Source organism: Alligator sinensis, unplaced genomic scaffold, assembly GCF_000455745.1.
Source record: "Alligator sinensis unplaced genomic scaffold, ASM45574v1 scaffold538_1, whole genome shotgun sequence".
Classification (NCBI taxonomy): domain Eukaryota; kingdom Metazoa; phylum Chordata; order Crocodylia; family Alligatoridae; genus Alligator; species Alligator sinensis.
Genome location: NW_005842999.1, coordinates 179,696 through 192,168, shown reverse-complemented (window position 1 = coordinate 192,168; position 12,473 = coordinate 179,696). Strand labels below are relative to the sequence as shown.

At 45.5% G+C, this 12,473-nt stretch overlaps 1 protein-coding gene across 3 annotated transcripts in view; it reads left to right on the top strand.

Moving 5' to 3' along the window:
• Positions 1-12,473, top strand: part of KPNA1 (karyopherin subunit alpha 1) — a 144,822-nt gene that overhangs the window by 11,704 nt on the left and 120,645 nt on the right. For all 3 annotated transcript variants that reach the window (XM_006036676.3, XM_025193026.1, XM_025193027.1), the window contains exons 3-5: positions 769-876; positions 2,766-2,865; positions 6,662-6,756. In XM_006036676.3, the coding sequence (XP_006036738.1) occupies positions 769-876; positions 2,766-2,865; positions 6,662-6,756 (303 nt within the window). The remainder of the gene's footprint in view (positions 1-768; positions 877-2,765; positions 2,866-6,661; positions 6,757-12,473) is intronic.

Genomic DNA, 12,473 nt, shown 5'->3' with positions numbered 1-12,473 from the left:
TGCTTCCAGTTTTGGGCTCCACAATTCAAAAAGGATGTGGAGAAGCTTGAGAGAGTCCAGAGAAGAGCCACGTGCCTGATCAGAGGTCAGGGAAGCAGACCCTACGATGACAGGCTGAGAGCCCTGGGGCTCTTTAGCCTGGAAAAGCGCAGGCTCAGGGGTGATCTGATGGCCACCTACAAGTTTATCAGGGGTGACCACCAGCATCTGGGGGAACGTTTGTTCACCAGAGCGCCCCAAGGGATGACGACTAGGTCGAATGGTCATAAACTACTACAAGACTGTTTCAGGCTGGACATAAGGAAGAATTTCTTTACTGTCCAAGCCCCAAGGTCTGGAACAGCCTGCCACTGGAGGTGGTTCAAGCGCCTTCATTGAACACCTTCAAGATGAAACTGGATGCTTATCTTGCTGGGATCCTATGACCCCAGCTGACTTCCTGCCCTACGGATGGGGGGCTGGACTCGATGATCTTCCGAGGTCCCTTCCAGCCCTGATGTCTATGAAATGAAAGTTAAGCTGGGTTTTTTGGGGGGTGGGGGCGGGGACGGAGAGGGGTACACTCTACTAAACATGGGGTTTAAATTGCATTTAACCTACCCATTGACTTTGACTTGATTGTGGATCCAATAAACTTTGAAAATGTTAGTAAATATGCTGAATTCTGATTTTAGGTGTTACTGGTATTGCAAATTAACCTGCTGTTTTGAAGTTTTACTAGCTGTAATTCTGCACTGCTTATAGTAACTTATATCCTTTACTCTTTAGCTATTTAAGCGCCGAAATGTTGCAACAGCTGAGGAAGAAACAGAGGAGGAAGTCATGTCAGATGGTGGATTCCATGAGGCCCAAATGAATAACATGGAGATGACTTCTGTAAGTAATGGAGTGGAGGGAACACAAAGATTTTATTATCTGTGCTTGTATATTTATTGAATATCATATAAGTGACACCTTGAAAATTCATGGATAGGTCCCTGTCTAAATAGCTTATATATTAAAATTGACAGACACAATGCATCCATTTGGATCAGATTTGAACAGATTGCCTCAGAAAGGAACATAGTGAAAAGATGGATTGTTTGGTATATGTTTAAAAAAAAATCGTAGTTTTTCAAACAACCTTCAAAGTTTTTTGGTTTTTGATATTGAGCAATGCAAAGAAACACCAGTACTTTCTTAAAAAACAATGTTTTGTTAAGGTTGTGAAGTTTTTAGGTTGAGGCATTGAAGTCTTTGTTGTTTAAAGCTTGCAGATACTGGTGCTGCAACAGGTGGCTGCATTTTTATAGGAGAAAAGGGAGCTATTGTGAAATTGTGCCTTGGGCAAGTTTTAACTGGCATCATTTTAAAGTAGTGTTGCAAACTGTTGTGTTTGTAGACCTTGTTATACACCCATTAGTGCCCATGCACTCCACTCTGACCTGATCCCTGGAAATCAGACCTATTTAATTTTTTTCCAATTTTTTCATCAAAAATTAGGAACCTGGTCAGGGTGGGAAGGATGAGAGGGGCTCAACCAGAGTGAAACAATGGCCCTATGAACTCTGACTTCACCCTAAAATCACTATCTCATGCCTCTACCCAGAATGATGAAATGATGATTTTAATAGAAATAGGGCTGTCTCAAGTTTTCCTTATGGATCTCTCACCAATTCCTTGATATTTTGGAACTGAGCAAATGTAGTCTTCAGGTTACTGCCTTACAGAGAGACACAGCAAGATGCCACTGAGTTGAATGTAGGATGTTTCACTCAGACATAATCTCATTAATGTTGAAACTGGATTGCTCAGTGGATCTATAAAGGGATATAAAGTTTTCTACCTGTAGCTTTTCTTCAAATTTACTCCAGGTCAGTTACAACAGACAATGTAAATCTTTTGTTCGGAAGCTTATGTGTAATGAGTTGTGTATAAAGTGTAAAGGAGGGCCGCCTCATTACTACTTGTTCCATTGAGTCTATTATTAATTTGCCATTGCAGATATCTCAAATTGGTGTCCACGGTAGACCAAAAGGACCAAAGATTTAGCTTCTTTTCCCTTTCTGCCTTGTTTACGCTGATGAAATCTAAACCTGTAATTTTTCACCAAGACAGACAAAGCTTGGATAGTTTTTTACCATTGCTAATGATCTGTCTTAAAGTTGGATTAGATGAGTTGATGGTAAAAAAAAAAAAAAATCAAGTTATTTTTATTCTACTGCTTCTACATGGAGACTTGCATGTGTGGGGAACTATGCTTCCATTTTTCATGATGTAAAGAAGGTGTCCAGATCAGAGTAGAATGGTGCTAGTCGAAGTAGTGCAAGTAGTTTATACTGCTGCCAGGGCTTTTGGTCTTTCATCTTTCACCAACACTAAAATTGTTAGTGTTTTTTACATTTAAAAATTATTCTATATGTAATAAAGGGGCTTGAGCTCCACAATACTGGGAAGGCTAGACAGTAGCCTAACCAACGTAAGCTGTTTCTGACATCCTCAGTCTCCCACCTATTAATAGTTCTACTATTCCAGTCTTAAGACTTTCTTTTCCAATTAAGACTGCCAGTTATACCCTCTAGAGCTTCAGAAAACTATCTATTAAATTGGGCTTGTACAGCATAAACAGAGTTTGAACGCTGGTTTCCAAAGAGAAGTTTCGCATTTTAGTATCCTCCCTCTCTGTTAAACTCAGTACTAGAATCTGACAAATGGTGTTAGAATTTTTTTTCTCTCTGAATTCAAATTCAAGATGTATTTGTTTATTTTTGCCTTTGTAATCCCAGAGTGCTGTCATCACCTCTGATATGATTGAGATGATTTTCTCCAATAGTCCAGAGCAGCAACTTTCAGCCACCCAGAAATTCAGAAAACTACTCTCCAAAGGTGAGTGCTGAAGCTACTTAGAATAATAATGTTAGAAGGGGAGAATGTTTTATGTTCCAGCTTAGTAAAGTGGTTGTAAACTGTCTGACATGAAAGATGTTTTAACATCATACTCCCCAAACCTCAGTATAAATTCTAGCATTGAAGGATAAACTCCTTTGTGATAAGAATTTTCCTGTGTGCTGCTTTTTTATTGAAGAGACCAATTTTTTAGACAGCTGTCTCTGAATGCTTGTGTGTGATTTTGCTATTTATACTACACTGGCTTTGGAATCTTCTGAAAGCAATGATTGTAAAAAGCTATCTGAATGCCCCAACATAGAACCAGAATTTTAATGCAAATATTTCCTCCTGAGTTCTCTCCTTCTAGTTAATCTCCCAGAGAAGGAATCTGCAAAGCTATCACTCAAAGGACAGAGACGTTTACTTGAACCTTGTTATTACCATTGGAGGTTCACACAGTCCAGTTACTTTCCTCATCTCTTTTGGCTTTTACCTGGAGCTTTGAATAGTTGTAAACTGTGAACAATGCAGAAAAGACAGATACTTTCAACAGACAATGTTCTATATTTAAAAAGAAGCTAAGGGATATCCTCACAATAAGGAAGTACTTCATATGGTATCAGTAATTAGGTGATTAATGAATAACAGTTATTAAAATTAAACATTAATAAATAGATAGGACTGGATAACTTGCAACCAAAAAATATTAAAAGGATTGGCTGAGGAACATTAATATTGATTTTTAACAAATCTTAGCACACTGGTGAAGTTCCAAAGGACTAAAGAAATAGAATGTCGTACCAAAATTGAAAAAGGGTAAAAAGGTGACTTTGGGTGATATATTGACTTAATATCAAACTGGGCAAAATCTTAGAATAATATGGGAAGCAATCAGTAAAGATGTAAAGGTTGGTAATATAATTATAAACGTGTATTGGCTTGTATCTGGAAATGGGTCTTGTGAAACAAACTTGGATTTTTTTTTCTTCAGTCTATCAATCTGGTTAGTAGTGGTAACTGATCTAACGTGCTTTGCTTTCCATAAAGCATTTGTCTTTGTCCTACACAATATTTTGACTTAAATTAAAAAGCATTATATAAAATTAGTGTGGCCCATATTAAACAGATTGTGGTCAGTAGATCAGCTGCTAATTTTAAAAGGGGAATACTTCTCATGGAGGGGGTCTAGTAGGGCACTCCTGGGATCTGTTCTTTGTCCAGTACTATTCAGTAGCTTTGTTAGTAATGTGAAAGAAAATATAAAAGACTTGTTGATTTAAAAATTGAAAATGACTCAGGTTGGTGGAAGGACAAATAATAATGGGATCAGGTTAGATGTAGAGACAGAATCAAGTTGCTTGTTAAGGTGGGCTCATTTTAACACCATGAGTTTAAAACAGCCAGAGAAATATCATACAACTAGGAACAAGAAAGATAGGTCACACAAGATGGGAGATGTTATCCAGGAAAACATTACTAGTAAATTAAATTTTTGGCCCCTGCCATGATACAGTAGCCAAGAAGGTGGTACAGATAGGAGGCAACTTGCTCTAAAATGAGGGTGACCACATGTCTTGCTTTGGCTGGGACACTCATGGATTCCATAGCCTGATCCCAGATGGTTGGTCAAAAGTTTTGCAGAGCAGCATAATGTGCCAGGCAGATGTCTGGGCAGGCACCACTGGTTCTGTGTGGGAGGAAGGCGGGCAGATTGAACAGGTGCCACCCAACCTGCATGTGGCATGTCCTTGCTCCCACACAGGAATAGCAGTGCCTGTTTGGCAACCTGGCTGGTGCACTGTGCTACTCTGTCTCCACACCAGACTCTGGCCTGGGACTTTTAAGCATCTGGCCAGGAACAGAATATGGAATCCATGAGTGTCTTGGCAAAACCAGAACATATGGTCACCCTATCTGAAAGGGTCCACGACACTGTCAATTTAAAATGGAGGCTGAGTCCTCAGAGTTGGGTGACAGGCAAGATGAGGAGAAACAGAGCATGGTGGGATAGAGGAGGATCAACCAGCTCCCTATCACACTGCTGGAGGGTGCAAACATATGAAGCACTCTGCTGGCCTTGTTTGGCTAAGTATAGATATTTAGTTTCTGTCAGGAGAATCATTGTTCTCTTGGTAGAAACCAAAAGTGTATAGATGTTCAGATTTTTTTTCCCAAAGCAAAAATGGCCCCCCTGGGAGAAAAATAACTTTGGAACAACCAGGGTTAAATCACTACCAGGAGAGTTTCTCTTGAGACTGAATGTCTTTAGACTTTTCCCTGGCTTAACTCCTCTTGTGGACAAGTAGGAGTGGAGCCAGAGGAAAGACTCGCTACCTTCCCAAGACCTGGGTCACCCTGGTCTTGGGAAGGCATGGGGAGTAGCTGTTTCCCTGCCCCTCCTCCATAGACTGGGAGTTGAGGGGGATATTAACCACCATTCCCTGCCTCTTTCCCCAACTGGGTAGTCCCCAGTTTCAGGGAAGAGGCAGGGGACTTTGCTATCTTCTGCTGGCTTCCTTTTGCTCCCCCCCCTCCACCCCCCTTCCCCAAGTGGGATGGGAATTTAAAAGCCAGTGGCTGGGAGCCAGAGCTTGGGGGATGTCTCCCCAGCTTGATTGCCACCAGCTTCCCCTTGCTGTTCAGCATAGTCTGGCCTGTGAAGCCACTGAATCTGGCTCTCAGAGCCCCAGGGCTTTGCCTATGCCCAAATCTGCACTGAGGCTAAGCAGCAAGGAGCTTGGCCTAGGCTGCTGCAGCTGCTCTAGCTGTTGCTGATGCTCCTCTCACCCCCCCCACCACTCCCCCAAGCTTCAGTGTGGGTACAGCTGGAAGTCAGTAGGGAACTACAGCAGGGCCAGGCAGCTGGAAGCTATGTCCACACTGCTGCTGCTTCTCTCTTTCCTTCCATGACCCAGATTCTCCCTAGGGCCCCCTTGCTTCCACCTCCAAGCTGTGGCACAGAAGCATCAGTAGTATGAATGCAGCTTCCAGATGCCTCACCCCAGTGTAACTCCTCACCAGCTGGAAGCTGTGCTCATGCCCCAGCTGGGGAGTGAAGAGCTGGAAGAAGCAGTTGCAGCACAGGTGCAGCTCCCAGCTGGCTGACCCTAGAGCCAGTGCAATGGAACCCGCCTACTACTGACGCACCATGTAAGCCACCCAGCCCGTGTTGAACTGGAGCCAAGTTGTACCAGGTGGTGGCTTGAAAGGGTTGCCAGGTGCTGATCTAAGGGGTATTGGTTGATTCATCACATCATTAGATTGAGACGGGATCTTTTTGTAAGAAATATATAGTGCAAGCAGAAGTTGTATGTGTATACAGAAATTACTAGGTGTGGTTCTATGCCCTGTGCTTTGCAGGATGTCAAACTTAATGGTCATAGGTCACTTTAGTATCTATGAATCTGTTTCATGTAGTGGTGGTATACTGGGCTCCTACATCCTCCCTAACAAACCTTTGGGCTCTCTAACAAATACCTTAGTTACCTAAACATGCTTCTTCCCACAAAGTTGTAATCCAGCTGTGCCCAAAACACAAAATACTAGCATGTGATGCTGCAGAAGTAGTATCACAAAAGTGCTGTTAATGAGAAGTAACCTTATCTGTAAAGGAGCCTTCTGATTTTTATGAATCAACTTCTTTCCTTCATGTGTTTTCTTTTTGAAGTGGAATCTGTTTTCAAAGGCAAATTTAAATTCCTGATCTTTATAAAAAAACAATGGGTGGGGGGGGTGTGTGAGACTTTCCTTGCTAGACAATTCTTATGGATTATTTTGCATTTTATTTAAACAGAGCCTAATCCACCAATAGATGAAGTTATCAGCACGCCAGGAGTGGTGGCAAGGTTTGTGGAGTTCCTTAAACGAAAAGAAAACTGTACATTGCAGGTACACTATTTTTCCTCTCTATTGTTATGACCGTGATTCACATTAAGAGGAGCATGCAACTAGCTTGCTTAAGGAGATCTGCATTATAGAAGTTGTCTCTCTCCTTGGGCCAATTAAAACAAAATACATTTTAAAATCACCAGTTGCAAAATGATAAATTTAGGAAGAAGAAACATAAGGCATAACTGCTGAATGGAGGACTGTCCCCTGGGAGGCAGTGAGTTTGAAAAGGGTGTAGGGGTCAGAGTGGACAAGCAATCTGGACATAAACTTCTAGTGCCGTAGTATTCCCAAAAGGGCTAATATGCAATTTTGGGATGTATCAGGGAAAAGTCAGTGACATTCACAGAATTGGTATGACTGATACTGAAATACTGTGCATAGTTCTGATGTTTATATTTTAAAAAAATCAAAGAATGTTCAGAAGAGAGGCAAAAATAATTTGTAGCCTTTGAAAAATGCCTTAATGAAAAACTAAAGAGCTCAGTCTCTGTAGCTGTTGTCAAAATCAAGATTGAGAGGTGACTTGATTTTGAATAATGTAAAAATACCTTCCCAGGGAAGAAAATGCTGGATACCAAATGGCTCTTTATTTAGTGGTGAAAGCTATAAAAAGGACTAATGGCTGGAAGCTGATGCCAGAAAAATTCAGTTTGGAAATAACCATATGTTTTTGTTGGTGAAGTTGATGAACCATTGGAGCAGACCAATGCTGGAAGTGAAGTATTCTCCATCTTTCATAGTTTCATAGTAGCTAGAGTCAGGAGGGACCTGAACAGATCATCTAGCCTGACCCCCTGCCACAGGCAGGAATGAATGCTGGGTTCACAAGACCCCAGACAGGTGATCGTCCAACCTCCTCTTGAATTTGCCCAAGGTAGGGGTGAGGACCACCTCCCTGGGAAGTTGGTTCCAGATTTTGGCCACCCTAACTGTACAATATTGCCTTCTGATCTCTAACCTAAACCTATTCTCCATCAGCTTATGACCATTGTTCCTTGTCACCCCAGGTGGTGCTGGGGAGAAAAGAGCTCTGCCTATTTGCTGTTGATTTTCCCCCTGGTGAGCATGTAGGCAGCCACCAGGTCCCCCCTCAGCCTCCTCGTCCTTCAGTCTCTCCTTGTAGAACCTGTCCTGCTGCCCTCTCACCAAGCGGGTGGTCCTCCTCTGAACCCTCTCCAGGCTGGCCACATCCCTTTTGAAGTGCGACGCCCAGTACTGGACGCAGTCCTCCAACTGCGGCCTGACCAAAGTCGCGTAGAGGGGGAGTATCACCTCTCTGGACCGGCTTGAGATGCACCTTTGGATGCATGACAAGGTATGGCTGGCCTTGCTGGCTGTGGTCTGGCATTGGTGGCTCATGTCCATCTTGGAGTCAATAATGACTCTGAGATCCCTTTCTGCCTCTGTACTTTCAAGAAGGCAACTCCCCAGCCTGTATGTATGCTGTGGATTCCTTCTCCCAAGGTGCAGCACCCTGCATTTGTCTACGTTGAACCCCATCGTATTCTCGTCTGCCCACTTTTGTAGCCTGTCTAAATCTAGTTGCAGCCTCCCTCTCCCTTGAAGTGTGTCCACCTCGCCCCACATCTCTTGGGCTAAGTACAGATGGTCAAAAATCCCGAGGCAGAATTAGTTCAATCTGGGCAGCGGCATAGGTTGAACCGATAACCAACTGAACTAACATTCAGTTTTCAATTAGGAAAGGCAGGGGGAGGCCTGCACTGACTCAGACCAATAGGCAAGGGGTGCTTGAGTACATCTCCCAGACCATTACCAGCCCAGCCAAATGTCCCCAACCCCCTGCTGCCCCATGCAGGGATTTAAGGAGCCTCCTGTTGGGGTGCTGGCCCACTTTGGGGGAGCCTCCTCCTTAGGGGGTTTCCCCCAGCCTCGGTTCCCCAGCCCAGGCAGCCCTGGGGAGCTCTGCCCCTGCCCCTGAACAGGAGGGAGGAAGAAGCAATCCTGGTTGGGTGCCCGCCTATGCAGCCCAGCATGGGGGCACCTGGGAACCCCCATCTTGGGGGGCTTCCCCCCACCCCAACCCAGGGATCCCCATCCCTAAGCAGCCCCAGGGAGCTGAGGGGAATTCTTCCCCTCCCTAACCACAAAGCTGCTTGCAACATGATGCACTGAGTCACATAGTCCCTATCTGGTTCCCCAGGTGTTTGGTGACTCACCTCAAACTGCCCTTTAAATGTCTTTCTTCCTAGGTTGATTACCAAATCCACTATGCTCTGGGGAATAGTGCCTCCCCCAAGGCTGTCTTCATGACTCATGGCTGCCTGAATCTCCGGACTGGCACAGGCTCTCAATAAGTGATGCCACTCCTGGGTACTCAGTGTTTCACATTCCACTAGTCAGGGATTTTTGTAACCATTGCCTCAAATTCCTAATGTTAGCAGGTCCCAAGGTCTTGCCCTGGGCAACTAGATCAACTCCACTAAGGGGGGAACCATTACGTATGTGGCTTCCCTGTGCGTCCCAGGTGACTGAGGTTCGAGTGATCTTACTCAACTCAGGCACCAGATCGCTCTCCTTCTCAGACTTAGGGTCCTTAGGGGAGGGATCCACTGTGTCCTCTGGGTCTCTCCACACTTCCCCACCCCAAATCTCTCCCAGATTGAAGGGGATGTCTGGGTCCCGGGCTTGGTCTCCCCAAATGACAGCTGCTACCTGCAGACTGTGTTCCTGGAGTTCTTTCTTTAAACAATTGATGATATTTATGCAGGGGCCGTGGCTTACTTTAGCTCCCTTCTTGCCTTGATCTTTAGCCATGGTCTTCCCTAATTTTTGTAAGGCTTCTCAGCTAGCCTTTTCCTGGCCCAAGGATTCCAATTATTGGGCATTATCTTGATTTACCTTTCTCATTTTTTCATTTTCCAAATTTTGAGACAGTCCTTTTAGAGCCTGATTGCTGGTTTTCAGTTGGGTACATTTATCTTTTAGAATTTGGATTTGCTCTTCTTTCTCCTCAACTTCTGAGTCTTGCTGAGCTTTTCCCTCGATTGCTGTTCTTATAACATGCCACAGTAGCCAGACCAGGGCACTGTGTTGTTTTTGAGTCGAGGGTTTTTCACAAAGGCAGAATGTCTCAAATTGGGCTTCAGTGTCTCCTGTGGAGAAGCCTCGGGTGCATACATCCTCCCTCCACGGACTGGGTCCACCCCTTAGGATCTCCTTATGGAGAGGGGAAATTTCCTCCCTCCTTACCCACTTGGCCTCCCACCCCACCCTTGGGGGTCTTTGTTTAGAAAGAAGACATCTCCCTCAACATACTTCAAGCCTGTTGGTTTCCTTGAGCCCTCACGCTCCCGACCGACTGTTCCTGCCCTGCTGGAGTATTGTGACCAAATCTCACTCCTTTGTGGATGGGAGCTCCATCTAAAACCAGTTCTTGAGTCTGTTGGTTTCCTTGAGCCCTCACGCTCCCAATGCCTCACAGGAATTCCCTAACCAATTCCCACTCCCTCATGGACATGGCCCTCCCCTGTCCTGCAAGTCGGACGTGGGTTCTGTCTGTCTCTGAAGCCTGCCCTCCCCTGTCCTGCACACCAGGTGTGTATCCCACTTCTTCACGGACGTGGGTTTTATCTGTTCCTGACGCTGAGCCTGTCAGTTCTTAAGGCCTTAGCCTCCGAATTCCAAACAACTCCACTCCTCTGCAGACGTGGGTTCTATGAGGTGGCACAGCCCCCGCACAATTATCAACTGTCGCAACCATCAATAATCTTAGAATTTTGCCACGTTCTCCACCAGATAATGTTGGCTACAAAGGACCAACTCTCGGGATCATCATAAATTCTAGTTTATTGGATGGGATGTGAAGTTACCAATAAAATCATAAATGCAAACTTTGAGTTATGAGTGGTCCTGGTCACATTAGCACACACATACACTCACTCATTCAAACCCATATAGTATAGTGTATGCTGTAGTGATTGTGAGAGCACTGGTGTCAGTATATCTACCTATCTGAGGCCCGGGAGCCTGCTGTCGATGGTCAGCTTCCTTCAAGGCAATGTCTTTTCCAGAAGGGGGTCGCCTGCTTGTCCTTCTTTCTCGGTAGGTCAGGTGCTGGATGAGAGGACACCCCTGAGGGTCACGCTTCACTGCCTTTTATCCCTTTCTGGCAGACTTCTGTGATCCCACAGCATCATCTTGGCTGCCCAGTCTGGAGGTTGCTGTCCCACATGTGTCTTGAGTAGTACCTGACAGCTGTTAGTCACAGTCACTGGGGGTTTTGTCCAGTGGTGTAGTTTTGGGAGTCAGTTTGTGATTTTGATTAATTAACAATGGTATTGTTAAGGGTTGCAGGAATAGGGTGGGTGCTCAGTCCCAGAAATCAGTTCCTTGGCTTGATTATCCTAAAATGGCTTGTAGAGTAGAGTTTTGTAATGGTAAGTTCCTTTTGCTAGGCTATTGTCATTTCATTACATACTGATTACCATACATACTTGGATTCACTTAAGGGACCGCCCAATATAGCAGATTTTAACAATGCAGTTTAAATGCAGTTTTAACAATGGTCTAGGATGTAACTTCATTCTACAGGGAGTACATTCCTTAGGGGTTTAAAAGTATAAAGTATAAAATACAAAATGCCATGGTAAGGAATGAGACAGATGGAATATAAAGACCCCACACTTGGTAACTGCATTCATACACAGGTTATAAAAGATTCTCACAATGGTTTTAGCATGTGATATATAATAGGTGGGGTGGCAGATGTTCAGGGGCATTAAAAAGTGTTTGTGGGAGCATCCAGACAAGCACACACGTGCCTTTTGTAGTGTCTCAAAGCCGTTGAGGCATGTGGGAAGAAAAAGCACATGGCAACCAAAAATGTTCCCTGCACTGAATACTTGCAGCACGGTCTCTAAATTTGATACCTGGAAATTCAGGTATCAAAAAAACCCCACGGAAAAAAGCAGGGCAAGAAATGCTTCTCTATCTTCCAAAGAGATGCTTTGGCAGGTGGCCAGAGCATTTCTCTGGTTGCCCCTTGCCCCAGTGCTTCACCATGCTGCCTCAGCATGTGGGGTACAACCAGCGGTGCAGGCTGCAGTGTGATCCGGACCAGGCTCTAGCCTAGTTATATAGAGACTGGGGCTGGGGATGGAACTGGAGGGGAGAGTGAGCCTGTGACGGTGCAGAAGACGATGCGTGGGTGGTGGGTGGCTCGGGAGGAGTGGGTGCCATGCCTGTCCCCCTGGCTCCCGCAGCAGCAGTAGCCGTGGGGTGCTCAGGGCCCTCCTGGCACAGGCCCCCCCCACCCACCCAGCACAGTGTAGTGCAGCACTGGCTGCCTGGTATCCAGCGCATTTTGCAGGCCTGGCCTGTGGTCATGTGCCTTCGGGCAGCCCTGGGCCACTCGGGCTGCCATTTGGGGTCCCAGCACAACTCGCAGGGGCTGCATGTTGGGCTGGGCTGGGTCCTGCCTCTATGGAACCAGCCCAGCCTGATGGTACGTGGGGCATGTGGAGACAGGACTCGGTTTGGCGCAATGAATGGCCCCTACGAGTAGTGCCAGGACCTCTGGTGACAGCCAGAGCAGCTTGGTGCTGCCTGAAGGCGCACAGCCCCAGTCTGGGCCAGGCCCGCGACATGCAATACAGGGCAGTCAGTGAGGTGTGCAGGGGGGCTGCACCCTGCGGGGGATGGAGGGACCCACCTCTCCTGGGCAGCCCCCCCCACACCCACAGTCCCCCCCACAA